Source organism: Syngnathoides biaculeatus, chromosome 5, assembly GCF_019802595.1.
Source record: "Syngnathoides biaculeatus isolate LvHL_M chromosome 5, ASM1980259v1, whole genome shotgun sequence".
Classification (NCBI taxonomy): Eukaryota; Metazoa; Chordata; class Actinopteri; order Syngnathiformes; family Syngnathidae; genus Syngnathoides; species Syngnathoides biaculeatus.
In genome coordinates this window covers 16,081,062-16,101,246 of record NC_084644.1, presented here as the reverse complement: position 1 = coordinate 16,101,246, position 20,185 = coordinate 16,081,062, and the positions used below count along the sequence as shown (strand labels likewise).

The 20,185-nt window shown below is 40.0% G+C and overlaps 1 protein-coding gene across 4 annotated transcripts in view; it reads left to right on the top strand.

Moving 5' to 3' along the window:
- Positions 1-20,185, top strand: part of LOC133501445 (palmitoyltransferase ZDHHC3-like) — a 45,125-nt gene that overhangs the window by 20,024 nt on the left and 4,916 nt on the right. For 2 of the 4 annotated variants that reach the window (XM_061821217.1, XM_061821216.1), the window contains exon 6: positions 2,541-2,671. In XM_061821217.1, the coding sequence (XP_061677201.1) occupies positions 2,541-2,671 (131 nt within the window). Of the gene's footprint in view, positions 1-2,540; positions 2,672-2,753; positions 5,514-14,620; positions 20,177-20,185 lie in introns of those variants that run through there. The other 2 variants (XM_061821219.1, XM_061821220.1) reach the window with 2 other exon arrangements.

The following is a 20,185-nucleotide window of genomic DNA, read 5'->3' as shown; positions in this document are numbered from 1 at the left end:
TTTTTTGCCTCATTGTCTAAAATCAGACTTAACCTCTCCTGTCAAGTCTAAGTCAGAAACACCAAAAACAATTTTTTTGTTCAATACCACAATAATGAAAGAGAGTTTCTTAGAGATTCTTCGAGGTCAAACGTTTTCATACAAAAAAAGTAGTATGTTTTTAAAGAACATGGTGAAGCCCAGATGATGAGGTCAGGGCTTTGAAAGTTCCTGACAGGTTAACTGACAATATGAGTTAATTGACAGAACACTTTGCGTTTAGGGCAGGGGCGCGGCACCCCCCCCTACCCCTTCCGGTTTTAAATTGTCATTGGTAGCACCAATGTTCCCTCTAATTTTTGAGCAAACACACTAAGCCCCTTTGACTACTGCAAGCTACATTAGACGTGTGGGCTGTGCTTATATAACTGTCATCTATTTAAATTACATGGATTATAAAAATAATCAGAATCAGCTTTGTTGCCCAAGTGTGTAAAAACACAGGGAATTTTTATCCGGCAGGCGGACATTCAAAACAAAGAACAACAAACAACAACAACAAAGAACAAGACATTTCTGTTTATAGGAACTACTCCTTATAGAAGTCGCCCAAGATGTAAAATCTTCTTTATTCAGAATAGATAAGAGGAAAGTGTGTTAACGTCTCACATTGTGTTAACCTTGCACAGCTTTTACCCGTTTGCGGTTTCCGTTGTAGACCAGTGCAATGTCAATTGTGCAAAGGGAGCAGTTTAAAGTGACGAATCGTGCGGTCTACAAAATATAAAAAATAAATGTAAAAATACATGTATAATATCAATATTACTAATACTAATACTGATTGGATCAGCAGGATTTGAGTGAGTGAGTGTCCAAACTATGGCACAAGGCATAAAAATATTAGGTTCGCTGATTAAGAATTTAATGACTTAATTGAATAAAGTAAAAATACTGTTCGAAAGCCTGCTACTTTTTACTTTCATTGATCTATAGCGCTTTCCCGACGGAAGGAGCTGGAAGAGCTGGCGGCCAGGATGTGGAGGATCCAAAAGGATCCTGTCTGCTCCGGACCTAATTCGTGTTGCATGCAATTCCTCAATAGTTGGTAGTGTGGTGCCAACAATCCATTCAGCGGTTTTGTCCGTTGCCGTTCGAGTTTGTCCTTTTTTGTGGCGGCCCCAAACCAGACTGTGATGGAGGTACTCAGTACTGATTGGATAACCGCTGTGTAGAACTGTATGCTGTGCTCCCTCAGAAGCCGCAAGAAGTATATCCTTTGCTGGGCTTTTTTGAGGATGGAGTTGATGTTTGGCTTCCACTTCAAGTCCTCTGAGACTGTAATTCCCTAGAACTTCAAGGTTTCGACAGTTGACACAAGACAGTTGCACAGCGTCAGGGGCAGCTGTGGTGAAGGATGCCTCCTGAAGTCCACAATCATCTCCACAGTCTTTAGAGCATTTAACGCCAGGTTGTGTTGACCACACCAAAGCTCAAGTCTCATCACTTTCTGTCAATACGCAGACTCGTCGCCGTCTTTGATGAGGCCAGTGATCCTGGTGTCATTTGCGTACTTCAGGAGTTTGACAGTTGGGTGCTACGAGGTGCAGTCATTCGTGTAGCGCAAGAAGAGTAGAGGGGAGAGGACACAACAATGGGGTGCCCTTTTGTTCTTTTAACTACACAAAAAAATACACTGCTAATCCAACCACGACAACTATAAGTTATAAATTTGAAACACTGCTTCCAAATTTCTTTCCTTTTTTGTGTTGATTCACAATCATATCGCCGTCTGTTTAAAAACTGAATCATTGTTTGCCCAATATCTTTAGCAGTATATGCTGACAGCTGAATGATCCTCCCAAACAATATTATGGTGAATGTTATTTAGTTCCCTGTTTTTAAAATACAGAACTGGCTTTTTGTGCATTGTATTGTCTGTGCTTTCATCCATGAGAAGGGTGTGCCAAGGTGGAATTTTAACATTACACACTGTCTCATCCTGCACTATTTTATTGATTGTATTCAAATATTCAAAAGGATAACTTTTACTATGTCAGTTTTCTGGTAGACTCAGATACTTTGCCATGTGATTGTGATTTTGTTGAACTAAGAGCAGAGATGCTTTCCTGTTGATGGTTAAGAGATAATTGTCGACGAGAATTTTAACTTACAATTGGTTTGATTTGTTTCCCAGTGTTAGCTCATTCCTTTTCTCTCTGTCTTTGGCGTGCTTCCCCAACAAGGTACCAATTCCGCTTCCCATCTTACTTCTGCCTACAAAGCTTTCCCGTTTGAATGTAGTTTTAACAGCAGAGACAAATCAGATTCAATCTTTTATCATGTTACCTTTGTATGTACACTTAAATTAAACCACAAAGTCTCCTTTTGTAGTTTAGTACATCCCATCTCCTCAAGCAAACTTAGCAAGTTTTGGATGTTCATTAGAATATGCAGGTCTGTAGACAATTACATAATAGACAGATTATCATAGTGTTGTAGAACCTGCTATGACCCTTATCTTTGCCTTCGTCCTTTACTTCCTTCATATCCTCATTTCCCAGAGTGCAGTTCCTTCTCTCCACCAGCAACAGTCATCCTCCTCATACTCCTGTGCTTTGAGGGCCTCCTTTTCCTCATCTTCACCTCTGTGATGTTTGGTACCCAAGTCCACTCCATCTGTACTGATGAAACTGTAAGTAATCCATTTAGTTATTAGTAATCCTCCTAATTTACTGTTCCCTATTTTCTCTTCTGCATCTCTCCTTATTGGGCAGCTGAATGTCATTCCTCGCTGCAGTTTGAAATGTGACCAATGAATTACTAATCCAATCCTCCGAGAAACTAAATACTATATAATTCTTGGTTATTGACATACAATAAATGTCATTTTAATGAAATCCGGAAATTACACAATTGGGTGGCATGTTGGGTGAGCTGTAAAATGTTGGCATCACAGTTCTGAGGGTGAGGGTTCAGTCCCGGGCCCCACCTGTGTAGAGTTTGCATGTTCTCCCAGTGCCTGCGTGGGTTTTCTCGGGGCATGCTGGTTTCCTCCCACATCCCAAAAACATGCAGCATTAATTGGACACTCTAAATTGCCCCTAGGTGTGACTATGAGTGTGCTGTTTGTCTCTATGTGCCCTGCGATTGGCTGGGAACCAGTTCACGGTGTAACCCACCTCCCGCCTGTTGACAGCTGGGATAGTCTCCAGCACCCCCATGACCCCTGTGTGAATAAACGGCTAAGAAAATGGATGGATGGATATTTTTTTGAACGGAACTACTTTTGTACATTCAAGAAACCGCTGTAACTGAAAGTCTCCCTTGTTTTTCGTACTTTGTGTCTGAAACCCTGTTTAAAAAGTCCACATTCTGTGATTATATTTCTCAACAACTTGAAGAAATAAAAGGTTCACTTCAAAGGAAACCCTCAATTTTTCCTCTCAGGAAACAAAATCTCATCAAATTAGTCATGAATGATGTAGCGCTTATCAAATTGATTGCATTTAAACACGATAAGTACATTTTTTCCATTGACTATTGAGTAAAAAGTAATTTAATAATCTCGTTAGTCCATGAGGAAAAACTAACAAAAATGGTGTGCTACTACTAATTTGCTATAATGAAAATGGTAAATATGAGTGTAAAGACCAACCACAAGACATTCAGTACAGTAGTCTGTTTAGTCAACTTTGTACATTTAATCTTGTACATTATTCATATAATGGCAATCATTTCAGGAGGACAATTATTGTAAAAATTGGTACAAGTACTACAGGAATAGTTTTGCCTTTGAGCACCACCATAGGCAGAAGAGGTTAAGGTAGATCTTTGTGGAAAAACAAACAAAATGTTGGTGTGATTAGGGATGGAATCTCAAGACCTTAAAATAATTTACTAGATTAATGTAACTGTAAATTAAAAATAAAATAAACCGATACATAACTAAAATAGAAAACAAAAATTTCAAACTCAGAAATGATCATTTCCAATTTCACCAGATATGAGTAGAACATGATATAAAACGGTATTTAAAATTTTTTATCAATAAAAATTCTTGATCTGGCAAACTTAATCTGAAAAAAAATTAAATGCACTGGCCTGTCAAGGAATAAGCACGAACGGTCAATACCCACAATGTTTTGAAAATGCTGAAAGTTTAGTTCAACATAATCGCGTTAGTGGCAACAAACAAGCGATACATTGTAACAAACATTCCTGTCGGCAATCATGATGTATTGTTACAATCTAGCGTAATTTACAGCGGTATCTATTGTCAATCCATTGATGAAAGCTAGCAGTAGATGATCTCTATCTTTCTAAAGCATGTAGAGGGGAAAAGTTTTCAACTTCAAGATAACACGGTACCACGGGGGAAAATGACCATTCACATTTAGATATATGGACAGACTAGTCTAACGTTAGAATTTAGATCAAGTCAAAGTAAATCACAATCTCATACAGTTACCTATGTTATATCCCAGAAATGTTTTCAGTGTAACAGAATTTCCTTTGAAATGCCTCATGATGTAAATGATTTTCGACGTAAATGCACTCAGAGTGCGTGAAGAAACTCGGAACGTGTGCTTTTGGCATAACTTCCGAACATGCTCAGTAGGGTTAACTTGCATTTCCTGTTTCCGGGTGAATACTTATTGTTTAGGATCAGCCTTGTTTTGTTAAATTGTTTATGAAATAAACATGTAAATTAATGTGAAGACTACACAAAATAAACGACTTCTTTCAATATCTATGTATTTCTACTCATAACAAATTTTATGCGCGTGATTTTTTTTTTTGTGCTGGACTGTGCAGATTTGTGAGTGTGATGGCGCGCGGGCGCATACGTGCCCATCAAATCACATTGACTGTAGTTGAATCTCCATAACATTGAATTACTTTTTTTTTAGGCCATATGATCCCATATTACTGTACAGGACAAGATTTTGTGTGGCCAAAAACGATGAGTACAATCAGTACCCGAGTCACAACGAAGGCGAGTTATGATCACCCGTACTTACGACTACATCCAGCAGATGCCTATAAGGCAGGGGTTGGGAACCATTGGCTCGCGAGCCATATCTGGCTTTTTTGATGTTGCATATGGCTCGCAGAGCCCTCATCACTTCATAATGTATAATGTCATTTCTGTTACGTGGCGTATAAAAATACACAAGGAATTTTTCTCCAGCAGTCGGTGCTGCCATGGTACGACATTCTGAACAAAGAACAAGCAACAACATAGCAACAACAACAAAGAACAAGAGACATGCTATTGTTCCATCCTCCTGTTCTCATCCCTGTTTATTAGTTGCACGATTTAACGGTGTCATGATGGTTTATTATGTGACATTTCATTGTGCAAATGGCTCAGGCAGTGGCATTTTTTTGGGGTGGGGGGGCTTCCAAGGGAAAAAGAATGTGACCAATCAATAGGGAAAGTCAATCGACGAAGAAACGTGATAAGTTATGGGTGCGTAGCAAGAATTCCAAGCTCTGCTGTTCACTTTGAACTGGCATGTTATGAGAAAGCTTGAGCAGAAAGCATCAGATACAGAGACAGAGGCTAAAACCAGCTGCAGTACCTACTATTTTTCCTACAGCTATCGTGACCTCAACCGCCAGCAAGAGAACTAAATCTCGCAGCCACCATGGGGCTGCAGTCAAGCAGTGCCAACAAGAGGTGAGGATTTCCTTGTAATAAACCTCTTTTTCTTTAATGGTTACTATGCACTGAGTAGTAGGAAAAAAAGACCCACGCAGAAGTTTTCAGTATTTTTGCCTATATGACGAGCCAACAGACACACAGCAAAGACTCTCTGTGTTGTGTTAAAATGCAAACTCGAGAAAGGGGCACACAACACATAGGAATAGTGCATACTGTGTAAAAGCTTTTGCCGTGTCACTGAAACACGTGATTGTACATTGTAATGCTAAAAAAGTTATGGCACCATGAGGTACCGTAAGGGTTGTGTTAAAAAATAAACATAATTGCAAAACATGTTCAACCTATATTTAATTGAATACACTACAAACACAAGATATTTAATGTTCAAACTGATCAACTTTGTTTTTAGCAAATAATTATGAACTTACAATTTTAGGGCTTCAACACGTTTCCAAAAAAGCCGGGACAGGTGGCAAAAAAAGACTGAGAAAGTTCAGGAATGCTCCTCAAACACCTGTTTGAAACATCCCACAGATGAACAGGCTTTGTGGAAACAGTTGGGTGCCATGATTTGTTGTAAAAGGAGTTTCCCTCAATTGCTTTGTCATTCACAAGCCAAGATGCGGCGAGGTCCACCTCTTTGTGAACAAGTGTGTGAGAAAATAGTTGAAGAGTTTAAGGACGATGTTTTTCAATGTACAATTAGTGGTAATTTAGGTATTTCACCATTTACGGTCCACATCATCAAAGGATTCAGAGAATCTAGAGAAATCAGAGCATGTACAGGGCGTGAAAAAGTATTTGTACCCCCTTATTTTCAGTTTTTGTTTTGCATATCAGGCACAAAGGTTTGAAATCATCAATTCTCATTTTAATCTCAGAGACACTGTGACTAGCCATAAACTTGGGAAAGGTGAGTTCTATTTCACAAGCCACGCCCAAAGCTGATTACGAACATATGTGTGAATCAAAAAATCACATAATTAGAACCTGACAGATAAAGTGAAGTAGGCTACAAGATCAAGAACCAACGCATCATGCCATGATCCAAAGAAATTCAGGAACAAATGAGAAAAAAGTGGAAAAGGTTACAAAGCTACTTCCAAGGCTTTGGAGTTCCAGCGAGTTACTATCAGAGCCACTATTCACAAATGGAGATAACTGGGAACATTGGAAAACATTCCCTGGAGTGGACACCCATCTAAAATTACTCCCAAGAGTGCCATGACGACTCATCCAGGAGGTCACAGAAGAACTTCAAACAGCATCTAAAGACCTACAGGCCTCCCTGGCCTCAGTTAAGGTCAGTGTTCATGACTCAACCAGACACTGACAAAGACACTGGCCAAAAATGGCATCCATGGGAGAGTTCCCGGTAAAAACCCCAGCTGTCAGCAATGAATACAAGGCCTCGTCTCACATTTTCCAAAAAACATTTTGATGAGCCTCAAGAATTTTGGAGAAACATTCTGTGGACTGATGAGTCGAAAATTTAACATGGAAGGTTCCGGCCCATTACATCTGGCATAAAAATGGCACAGCATTTCATAAAAAGAACATTATGCCATCAATGAAGCATTGTGTTGGCAATGTGATGGTCTGGAGCTGCTTTTCTGCCTCAGGACCACAACAACTTGCTGTGATGGACAATGAATTCTGGTGTGTACCAGAAAATTCTCAAGGAGAAATTCCAGCCATCAGTTTGTGCCCTCAAGGCCCCGTAGCTCAGTGGTTAGAGCACTGGTTTGGTAAACCAGGGGTTGTGGGTTCGTATCCCACTGGGGCCTCCACTTCCCGAGAAGGGTTGCGTCAGGAAGGGCATCCGGCGTAAAAATTGTGCCAAACATATATATGCGTTCATCTGAGATGATACGCTGTGGCGACCTCGAAAGGGACAAGCCGAAAGGAAAACAACAACAGTTTGTGCCCTCAAACTCAAGTGTTCTTTGATTATGCAGAAGGACAACAATCCGAAACACACTAGCAAGTTCACCTCTGAACGGCTCAAAAAATATATATAAATGAATAAAAGGTTTTGGAGTGGCCATGTCAATGTCTGGATTTAAATCCAATTGAGATGCGGTGGTGTGACCTATCCCTCAGGCGGTACTGCATCAAAAACTCACAATGTATAAAGGATATCACCAAATGGGCTCAGGAATACTTCAGAAAACCAATGTCAGTAAAAACAGTTAAGCACTACATCTGTAAGTGCAACTTAAATTTGACTTTGCAAAACAAAATCCACTAACAACACCGAGGGCCTGAGCTCATCTAATATGGACTGATGCAAAGTGGAAAAGTGTGGTCTGATGAGTCAACATTTCAAATTGTTTGTGGAAATTGTGGACGTCATGGCCTCCGGGCCAAACTATCCCGACTGTTCTGGACGCAAAGTTAAAAAAAACATTATCTGTGACGGTATGGAGTTGTGTTAGTGTTAATGGCATGGCTAACTTACACATCTTTGAAGGCCCATTTATGCTGAAAGGTACATACAAGTTTTTGAGAAACATACAGTGAAGAAAATAAGAATTTGAACACCCTGCTATATTGTAAGTTCTCCCACTTAGAAATCATGGCGGGGTCAGAAATTTTCATCGTAGGTGCATGTTCACTGTGAGAGATAATCTAAAAAGAAAAATCCAGAAATCACAATGTATTTTTTTTTAACGATTTATTTGTGTGATACAGCACCTACACCCGAGAAAAACAATGTTAATATTTGGCACAGTAGCCTTTGTTTGCAAAAACAGAGGTCAAACGTTTCCTCTAGCTGAGAAACACGGAGTTTCAGCTCCCTCCAAATATTTTCTATTGGGTTTAGGGTTGGAGACTGGCTAGGCCACGCCAGAACCTTGATATGCTTCTTACTTGCAGCTGTATCACAAATAAATCGTTAAAAAAATCATACATTGTGATTTCTGGATTTTTCTTTTTAGATTATCTCTCTCACAGTGGACATGCACCTACGAGGAAAATTTCAGGCCCCTCCATGATTTCTAAGTGGGAGAACTTGCAATATAGCAGGGTGTTCAAATACTTACTTTCTTCACTGTATGCTGCCATCCAAGCAGTCTTTTTCATGGACACCCCTCCTCATTTCAGCAAGACAATGCCAAACCACATTCTGCACGTTACAACAGTTTGGCTTCATAGTAAAAGAGTGTGGGGACTAGGCCGGCCTGTCTACAGTCTAGCCCTGTCTCCCATTGAAAATGTGTGGTGCAATTTTCAAGCGTAACATACGACACCGGAGGCCCCAGACTGTTGAACCGCTGAAGCTGTACATCAAGCAAGAATGGGCAAGAAATCTACCTACAAAACTTCCAGAATTATTGTCCTCAGTCCTCAAACATTTATTGAATGTTGTCAAAAGAAAGGCTAATGTAAAACAGTGGTAAACATAACCCTGTTACCTCTTTTTTGGGTTAGGGTTAGTCTCAGCCATAATATTCTAAATTAAAGAGTATTTCCTAAAATCAAAGTTTATCAGTTTGAACATTGACAATCTTGTCTTTGTAGTGTATTCAAATAAATATAGGTTGATGATGATTTGCAAATCATTCTGTTTTTTACGGAACAACGTCTCCAATTCATTGGAAATGAATTTGTACTAATACATATATTACATAACCCTGTGGGAGCCCACTCGCTCCTGTGTTGGCTAAAGGGACATAACACAGCTCCCCCTCCAGGCTCTGTGAGTATTGTCAGTGTTAGATCCAGTAGATTTCCTGTTGTTAGGTTAACGCGTCATTCTATGTACACTCGAGTAAGTGTTACAAGCAGATGATTGAAAGCATGGGACCACTCAGTACAGGTGCGTACCACACGAAAGCTCAGCCAGGAATAAATACAGGCTCCACTCATCGTTGGAGAGCACTCTGGAAATCGGGGAGTTTGAAAAGAATAAAAATCCACCCAAATGCAAAAGGAAACACTTCCTATCCAGGTGGTACAAAAACGTCCTCCTTTTGAGTGTTGTGGCTCTGTACACAATGAAACACAGCACTGGCCGGAAACTGAGTGGATGGACGTGTATTGTTTACAGTGGTAGATGTTAATTGCAGTTAAAATACAAGAATACTGCACACTAAAACCTTACACAGACTAACATGAGTAACATGAGTTTCTTATTAATATTTTGTCTGATGCAACTAATTTTTTTTTTGAGGGGGACCAATGTAATGATAATGAAAGCTGCTTGTAAGAGTTTTATATGAGATATCACGTTCCAACAAATTGTTTTTCTTGATAATAACCAAAATCACATTTAATACAGTAAAGCTTACAGTTATATATTCTTTAAATAAAATGTATTCAGTGGTTCCAGTTATTAAAATGAACAGGAAATTGGAGAAATAAGTAGTGTAACATTTTTATTTAATGACTGTATATATACTGTTATCAATGCAGCACTATGTGGGGGGGGGGGGGGGCATAAGCCACTGCAAACTGTAGGCCAGTCCCAAGCATGGATAAATGCAGAGGGTTGCATCAGGAACCACATCTGGCTTAAAACTTGGTATACAAATAGGAACGTTCATCAAAAGAATTCCATACAGGATCGGTCATGGCCTGCGTTAACAACATCCGCCCCGACACTATTAATGTGTAGGGACCCGGTGGAAATTCAGGTACTGTCGGTCAAAGATAGAGAGGTGGAAAGCGGGTTCACATGGAAAAATGGAAGGAGAAAGCACAGAGCGTAAAACTGAATGTGGGAACTTTGAATGTTGGGACTATGACATAAAAAGCAAGAGTTGGTTGGAATAATGATAAGGAGAAAGGTTGACAGATTGGGTGTCTCGGAGAGGTATTGGAAAGGCAGTCAGGCTAAAAGTGTAGAGGCAGGGTTTAAATTATTTTACTATGGTGTAGATGGAAAGAGAAATGGAATAGGTGTTATTTCAAAGGAAGAGTTAGCTAAGAATGTCTTGGAGGTGAAAAGAGTATCAGATCAAGTGATAAGGCTGAAACTTTAAAATGAGTGCGTTATGTTTAATGTAATTAGTGACTGTGCCTTCCCGGTAGGATGGGACCTTGAGGTGAAGGGGAAATTCTGGAAGAGCTAGACAAAGTAGTTCTGAGTATCCTAGAAAGAGAGTCATTCTCGGTACAGATCATGTTGGTGAAAGAAACAGGGGTAATGACATTATGGTTAAGCGTGTTTAACGATAGAGATTAAAATCTGTTGACTGATTCCAATAGTGTGCTGAACAGATGGAAAGAATATTTTGAGGAGTTGATGAATAAAGAAAATAAGAGAGAAAGAATAATAGAAGAGGCATGTGTGGTGGACCAGGAAATAGCAATAATTACAGTGAAGGAAATAAGTATTTGATCACCCTGCTATATTGCAAGTTCTCCCACTTAGAAATCATGGAGGGGTCTGAAATTTTCATCATAAGTGCATGTTCACTGTGAGAGAGATAATCGAAAAAGAAAAATCCAGAAATCACAATGTATGATTTTTTTTCACCGATTTGTGTGATACAGCTGCAAGAAAGTATTTGAACACCTGTCAATCAGCTAGAATTCTGACCCTCAAAGAACTGTTAGTCTGCCTTTAAAAGTCCACCTCCACTCACACAGTGTATTATCCTGAATCAGATGCACCTGTGAGAAATCGTTAGCTGCATAAAGACACCTGTCCACCCCATACAAGTTACGAGTTTAAGGTGGAGATGGGACTGCATCAGGGATCAGCTCAGAGCCACTTACTGTTTGCTGTGGTGATGAATCGACTAACAGATTAGGTTAGACTGGAATTCCCTTGGACCATTGTGTTCGCAGATGACGTTGTAGGTGTATTTTGCTTTTATGAGAGAGGTGGGGGGAGAAGAGTGAGGCTACGGGGAAAAGAGATTGTGAGGGTGGATGATCTTAAATATTTGGGGTCAACAGTCCAGAGCAAAGGTAAGTGAGGAATGGGTCCAATCAGGTTGCATTTGGTGGAAGGCGGATAGTCTCAGCTAGAATGAAGGGCAAAGTTTATTAGACAGTTGTGAGGAACTATTATCTAAATTATCTTGGAGGTGAAGAGTATCAGATCAAGCAATGGAGGCTGAAACTTAAAATGGAGGGTGTTGTGTATGTTATGATATTGGTGGTGGGGAGGAAACTCAAGAAGACAGGTAGAGCGGACAACCATGTGGTGGAAGCTGAGAAAGGAAGAGTGTTGTGCAGCTTTTCAGAAAGAGGTGAGACAAGCTCTCGGTGGACAGGAGGAGCTCCCGGAAGACTAGACTACTACAGCCAAGGTGATCAGAAAGACAGGCAGGAGAGTACTAGGTGTATCTTCTGAGCAGAAAGGGGTGGAGACTTGGTGGTGGAACCTCAAAGTACAGGAAGACATACAATCAAAGTGCGACACAGAGGATTGAGGAAAAAGGAATACATTGAGATGCAATGATTGACAAAAGGTAGAGGTGGCCAAGGCGAAACAAGAGGCATACGTTTGCTAGGTTTGAGATGATAGAAGGAGAAAAAGGATCCATACAGGTTGGCCAGAAAGAGAGATAGCGATGGGAAGGATGTGCAGCAGGTTAGTTAATTAAGGATAGCGATGCAAATGCCAGTACTGTGCCGGACAGATGGAAAGAATACTTGGAGGGGCTGATGAATGAGAAAAATGAGAGAGAAAGAAGCGTAGAAGAGGAATTTCTGGTGGACCAGGAAGTAACCTTGATGAGTAAGGGCGGTGTTGGAAAGGTATCAAAAATGATGGAAAACGGAAAGGTAGTTGGTCCTGATGACATCCCTATGCAGGAATGGAAGCATCTAGGAGAATTGGCTGTAGAGTTTTGACCACCTTGTTCAACAAAATCCTAACTGGTAATAGATGCCTGGTGGCCTCGTGCACATTTTTGAGAATAAGGGTGATGTGCAGGGTTATGGGAACTATAGGTGAATATATTTGATAAATCCTACAATTAAGTCATGGGAAAGAGTAGTGGAGGCTGGACCCAGGACAGAGGTGAGTACTTGCAAGAAACAGTATGACTTCATGTTAAGAATGAGTACCGCAGATGCATTATTTGTCTTGATGGAAAAGTACAGAAAAATATACTCTGTTTATTTGTAGATATAGAGAAATCTGATGACAGATTACCTGGAGAGAGGTACTCTGGTACTGTAAGTGGAAGCCTGGAGTGGTAAAGAAGTACATTAGAGTAATATAGGACATGTACGAGGATGGGAGAACAATAGTTGAGGGGTCCCCATTGTTGTGACAGAGGAATTTAAGGTGGAGGTGGGACTGCATCAGGGTTCAACCCTGAGCCCCATCCTGTTTGCAGTGGCGATGGATAGGCTGAAAGAGAGGTTAGACTGGAATCCCCTTGGACCATGATGTTCGCAAATATTGTGATATGCAGTGAAAGCAGGTAGCAGGTGGAGGAACAATTAGAAAGATGGAGGCATGCGCTGGAAAGGAGAGTAATGAAGATTAGCCGAAGAGAACAGACTAAATGTACGTGAAAGAGAGGGGTGGAGGGCAAAGAGTGAGGCTACAGGGAGAAGAGATTGCAAAGGTCGAGGACTTGAAATACTTCGTCAACTGTCCATAGCAATGTTGACTGTGGTAAGGAAGTGAAGAAGCGGGTCCAAAGCAGCTTGGAACAGCAGGTGGAAAGTGATGTGTATTATGTAACAAAAGAGTGCCTGCTTGGGTGAAGGGCAACATTTATAAGACAGTGGTGAGGACACCCATGTTGTATGGATTTGAGACAGTGGCACTGAAGAGACCGGAAGCAGACCTGGAGGTAACGGAAATGAAGATGATGAGGTTCTCTGTAGGAGTGAGCAGCAGGTTGTCCCAGTTCATATAATGTATTGTTGCTCTATTATACAATTTTGTAAACAATTGTACACTTTTTAAACCTTTAGAGCTACAGTAAACTGGTCATATGGAACGAGACGTCTTGGAGAGAGTTGGATAGATATGACATGGACAGGGGCCTGTAACGTGAACATGACCTGACTCCTCGTAAGAGTTGTAAAATCACAGATTTGGGATCCAGTCTGAGCGTATACTCCGCCACCACCCCTCCTTTTTTTTCCTGACATCGGTCCAATCTATGATCTCAAAGTTCAGATTGGCAGTTGCTGCAATAATGGACATCAAGAGACTACAGTGACTTTTACAGCATTGTGTAAAAAGTTCAGCCAGGCCCATACGTCCTCAAGATTCAGCTGCACGGAAATGGAAGATTTCACCATCAATCATTTTTACTGTTTGTCCAAGAAAATCTTTTCTTGAAATCTGAATTTCAGCTTTTTAGGCTTCATTCTACACTGACGAGACGTTGATTCATGATCACTTTGTTACTCCGCATGCAAATACACTTTTCAGTTCTACCACAAACACGAGGAAAATAAATGGTGTTTTGAATCTAAATACCCCAATTCCCCCCACTCCCCGATCAAATGTCGCAAACAAGATACTGCCACTGATCAGATAGCCGAGGTCAAATATAAAACCTTGTTAGTACTCCAACAGCCACGGTTTAAGCTAGTTTTTTTTTTAACATGCTTTGTCTTGTCAGAAACCCCTCCGCAGTTTTAAAGGATACCAGTAAATCAACCAGGATGTCAGTGATAATGCAGGTGAACTCACTGAATAAATGCTCAATGTTCTTGTCAGATTTATTCTTTTCAGCATTTTTCCAGCATGTTCAAATCTCTCAGGTATCATTTCTTTTTGGGCATTGCAAGACCATTCCTTGTAATAATTAAACCACACTTATGCAATGTTTTCCATCCACACTTTCAATCCAATTGCAATGGTTGACATGCCTCACCTAATTAGGCATCGGTCAGTGAGGTTTTCAATGTTTTATTGTAACAAATTACATGGGCATTATCTGCAGTTGTAAAGAAAGCACATTTTCAAACGGCTTACACTTTGTGTATTCCGACCGGACCATAGAACATACCAACTGAAGTTTGGTTATCTTTTGTTTTTAGGGCATAGAGCAGTTGAAAAAGGAAGAGAGAAGATGGGCTAAAAAAACTAAATGGATGAACTTGAGGGCGGTGTTTGGACACCCTTTCTCCTTACTCTGGTTTAGCCCTTTCTCCACTCCTGACCATGGAAAGGCTGAGACATACCAGTATGTGGTGTGAAAGGGAAGAATGAGTCTTCATAGGATGAGGCCAATCTGAGCCTGACACAGCGGCTCTGACAGTCTGTAGTGACTATGGACACCTTCATATTTGCTGTTTTCTTAATCCATGCTTAACACTTGTTTACGTGTTGCCTTCTGTGAAATGGGCGGGGGGAAGGAGTGTTCATTGTTGAATATTATTTGCAAAAAGAATCAGTTTTTTCTATAGGTTGCTTCTTTTAACTCATTCACTGATAGTCCTCCATGTTAACATCAATATTTGAATTCGATAGCTATTAATGTCAGTACAGGCGACTTGATTATAAAACCTGAATTGACAGCCACCCGCCTCGTACGTTGAAACCATGTAAGTTAGGACCAGGGACTTCTAGGTGTTTTACAGACGAGTGAATTTGTCAACTAGTTGACTTGTAGACTTTACTACTCTACGACGACATTGAGGGTTTGATGTCGACTAGTCATTTATCACATTTTTGCTCTGCATGACCCACTTGCACAACAGATGTGTGCACAGAGTGATATGAAATATCACCCTTTAATGGATAAAATTGTATCTTATTACTGGATGCACAGCTTTGGGAAGTGAGGGAGAACCAGGAAAGGGGGTAAAATGCCAGGCTCTAGCAGGACCATTACCATTTTAGGTTAAAAGCAAACTACCATTCAGATCACTTTTACATCATCTGATATGTACATTATGTATATAATATCTGACCTCCGAACTTTTCTGACACTTCGGTCACGTACATGCCCAAACAATGGTGCGATGTCAGAACTAACAACCTATTCAGTGAGTTACCTCCAATTTTTCTCTTTGTTTTCTCCTAAACTAGAGAAAGGGTATAAAAATGAGTGGGAGAGTTGGACCAATTAAGAAGAGAAAAACCTATCACTGTCATATAAAATGCGAGGAGTATTATTTTTACCGTTCCACCCTAACTGATGAACATTTGGAAGTGTGCTTGAGGCTGGCTGTCAGCAGCTACTGTCTGGACTATGCATCGCTGGCAGATTCAATTCAATGCAAGTCACTTGAGTAAATTCAGGTAATGACAAAAAAAAAAAAAAAGATGGTTAATTATGTTGTGTTTTGCGAGATTGGCTCACGGGGTGCTGCAAGATACATCAACACATTAGTGCTGAGCTGTCTGTGGCCCTAAATTTTAGCTCACTCATAGGTTTCTCCGCTCTCAAACCAGAGACATTGTCACCATCCCTACCCACACCAAAAGAGAGATCACGGGAGGTTGCCTCCCTGAATAGTAGATCATGTAGCAAAAAGGTTTTGGCAGCCCTTATATCGATGCTCTTTGTCGCTTTTGGGAACGTTTTTCACTGGTCAAACATTCTGTCGATCTACAATTATTGTCCACGAGGTAAACATGGACAGTGGCCAAATGGTTCTGGGTGGTGCAAATGTTATTATTTCTATGGCCCCAAGGTGTACATTTTTGCATCGACCATTTTTTGTGGTCCACTCAGCATAGATTATTTTTTTTCATAACCCTACTAGCAGACCCCCTTAGCGGGCAGCTTTCAACCACTTTGTTGTTGTTTTGTAACTGTTATCTTCTCCATAAATTCGGTCTTTAAGTGGAGGGGTTAAAATATAGCATTTTACTAAAAAATAAAATAATCAACTACTTTCATCACATTAGTGTCTATTTCTACCTACGAGCTTCTGTGACTTTATACAAAGGAAAACAAACTTCAATTACTGTATAATTAAGAACCAAAAACATTGGTGGTAAAATGTTTTTTGATTTATGATGTTGATCACAGTTGCGTAAGCATGAAACAGTGATTATTGTGTGACATTTGTTCAACAAAGCATGCCGTTGGTGGGTTACAGAAGGATTCTATTTATCTACCATATTCCTGGAACTGAATTTGCTAGCGCGTTCAACTGTGACCATTCTGATTTATTTACTCTTGCTATGCTCAAAGGAGCTAGCGTGAGATAGATTCCGGTGGCCAGACTCGTGAAGATTAAGGTTTATCTAAAAAACAATACATGTACTTGTCAAGTTCTCCACCAAACTAGTGTATGTGCTGCATGCTACTGGTACAACACCTTGCTCTTGTTTTGAGAGGCCTTTATCACCTCAACCATACAGACGTTGAATGTGTTAACAGTTGTAGTTTGGTACTCTGGTCTGCACTTGGTGTCCTTTGAATAACACGTTTTGTTTACTTATATTTTTCCATACTAGTTTTTAATTATCAAAAATAAAGGTTGCCCATTAATAAGCATGTATGTAAAGGTACAACATTCCTGTTAAAAAAAAGTCACACTACTGAAGTCTTATTGTACCATTAATTCCATCTGACATATCCAGAAGGGCTCTAAAATTTTTGACACCACCACGAGCAGAGGATGTTGGGATTCTTGCTTGCGTTTGTTTGTTACTCAGTTCTCAGTTAAGTAGTGACGACATTAAATTTCATGTGAAGCTTCAGAATGACCAAATGATGAATTGATTAATGTTGGATAATGATGGTAATCCAAATCATGAATTCATTTGAACACGGGAAACACAAGACACATGTATCTCCATGACAAATTAGGTAGGTCGCCATGATATGGAGCCCATGATTCATGGTTTTTTACTTTTTCCATGCCCAACTCAACAGGAAATCATTTTTTTAGGGCTCTAATAATCATTTCGGTCTACCGAACTTAATTTTAAAATGTGTGGTTTATTATTTCTGTTCATTTATTTTCGATTGTATGTTTCTGATATCGTATAAAGATATGATATTCAGGAAGGCTACAAGACCATTGACTGAAACAGAGCTTATATAATTTTGAAGTGTTGTTGAAAATGTTTGTTTTGGGGTCATTTCATTGTGAAACATCCTGAAGTAATTTCAACACATGCAGGGAATAAACTACTCTGTTGCGAAGCAAAAGTTATTTCCAGTCTTATTGGGGAGATGTACAGTACTTGTTTCTTATTTATGTGTCTACCATTTATTTCTGTCCACTTGTTTGATGTTCCAAATAGTTTGTCTGTCACATTTTTTGCCAAATTTGTCCTTGTCTTTCATTCTGTTCCCATGTTTTGTTTTGTTTTTGGGGGGGGTTACGTGCACTGCCTTCCCTCCAATGTTTTTTTCCACACATATTTGCTTTGACACATAAGTGAAGCTCTGAAGCAGACATCTCTTTATGGTGACAGGTAAGCTGCGACAAAGTTCACTGTCGCTGTCTCACCATGTGTACAATAAGTCCTAAGCATGCAGGTCAAAGATTAAAAGACTGATTCTCCTTGTGTAATAAGAATGCACAGTACAGTACAATATGCTTGTTATGGATGACTAAGCACCTGACTTTTTTGTTCTACTGTATGCATGATGATAATTTCAGTCAATCTTGGATGTCTGGAATCTTGCATGTTTCCAAGGAAGTAAAGACATCTTATTCAGTCCATCAATTCTCAATACAATACTCATCCACTATAGTAGATATGGTCTATGAAACGTGTAGAAACCTCCTGATGCTGAAATGATGACGCATCATCCTCTTTTTCTTTGGTGCCATTATGAGGCTCAGAATTGTACTGGCCTGTTAAGGCAACAATTCAAGTGGCATCTCAACTGCCATCTGTACATTTTTTTATATCACTTCATTTGTATTCGGAGGTGAGGTGTGACCGATCCCTTCTGACTGTGGGAGAGAAGCGTCGCTGGATTGGTCACCACCTAATCAGAGGACCACAAATAAACTAACCATTCACACCCGTGTATAATTCAGTTTTGACATAACATGCAATTTTTTGGAATGCAGGACAAAGCTGGAGTCCCTAAGCAAAACCCACGGAAGCACAGGGAGAACATGCAAACTCCACTCATAAGGTTCACATCTGAGATAAAAATACTCAACTAATACTTTAGAGTCATGGAATTTACTTACAAAATGTTTTTAATAAAATGAATCTAAACAAAATGAAATGAGTATTGTATTAAGAGTCACCATTCTGTAAATCTGCTTTTTGTCTCCATAACCCCGAAGAGCAAACCACTTTCAAGTCACACATACAGTGCCGTGAAAAAGTATTTCCCCCCTTCCTGATTTCTTTTTTTTTTTTTTTTTTGCATACCTATCACACACAAAGGTTTCAAGTCATCACACTAATTGTAATATGGCTCAGAGTAAAGGAAATACAAAATGCAGTTTTCAAATGACTTCAATTTACTATGGCACAAAAAAAAAATGCAAAACTTTCTGACCCTCTGGCAACTAACTGAAATCAAGCATTTGCAATAATTGGTTCATGAGTCTTTCACATTGCTCTTCAGGAATTTTGTCCGTTTTTTTTTTTTTCCGAGCCATTCAGCGGTGGACTTTCTTGTGTGTTTTGGATGATTGTCCTGCTGCATGATCCAAGAGCGCTTGAGTTTGAGGGTATGAAATGATGGTCGGACGTTCTCCTTCAGGATTTTCTGGTACACACCAGAATTAATTTTTCTGTAGATCACAGCTAGTTGTCTTGGTCCTGAGGTAGCAAAGCACCCTGCAGGTCTTTAGCTGTTCAAGGTTCTTTTGTGACCTCCTGGATGAGTCTTTGTTGCACTCTTGGAGTAATTTAAATTTGATGTCCACTCCTGGGAAGATTTGTCACTGTTCCCAGTTATCTCCATTTGTGGATAATGGCTCTGACAGTGGTTTGCTGGAGCCCCAAAGACCTGGAAATGGCTCTGTAACCTTTTCCAGATTGTTGGATTTCAATCACTTTTTTTTCCTCATTTCTTCTTGAATTTCTTTGGCTCGTGCCATGATGCATTGGTTGTTTATCTTGTAGCCTACTCCGCATTCTCTGACAGATTCTAATTAAGTAATTTCTTGATTCAACAAGTATGTTGGTAATCAGGTTTGGGTGTGGCTTGTGAAATTGACCTCACATTTCCCACATTTGTGGTTAGTCGCAGTGACTTTGTGATTTAACATTAAACATTACTTTTTCACAGAGGGTTGTCATTTAAAAACTACATTTTGTCTTTCCTTGGGTTGTATCTGAATGATATTAAAATTGGATTGATGATTTGAAACCTTTGTGTGTGTGCTAGATATGCAAAAAAGAGAAATCGGAAGAGCCGGAAAATACTTTTTCAGGGCCCATTCATAGAACGACTCACAATAATCTTCATAGTAAGTTTCTTTCGGCTTATCCCTTTCGGGGTCGCCACAGCGTGTCATCTCAGATGAACGCACATATATTTGGCACAATTTTCACGCCGGATGCCCTTCCTGACTTAACCCTTCTCAGGGAGTGGAGGCCCCAGTGAGATACGAACCCACAACCCCTGGTTTACCAAACCAGTGCTCTAACCACTGAGCTACGGGGCCTCCTCACAGTAATCTTGGATGACGATGACAAATTTCAGCTCAGAGCTTTCATTC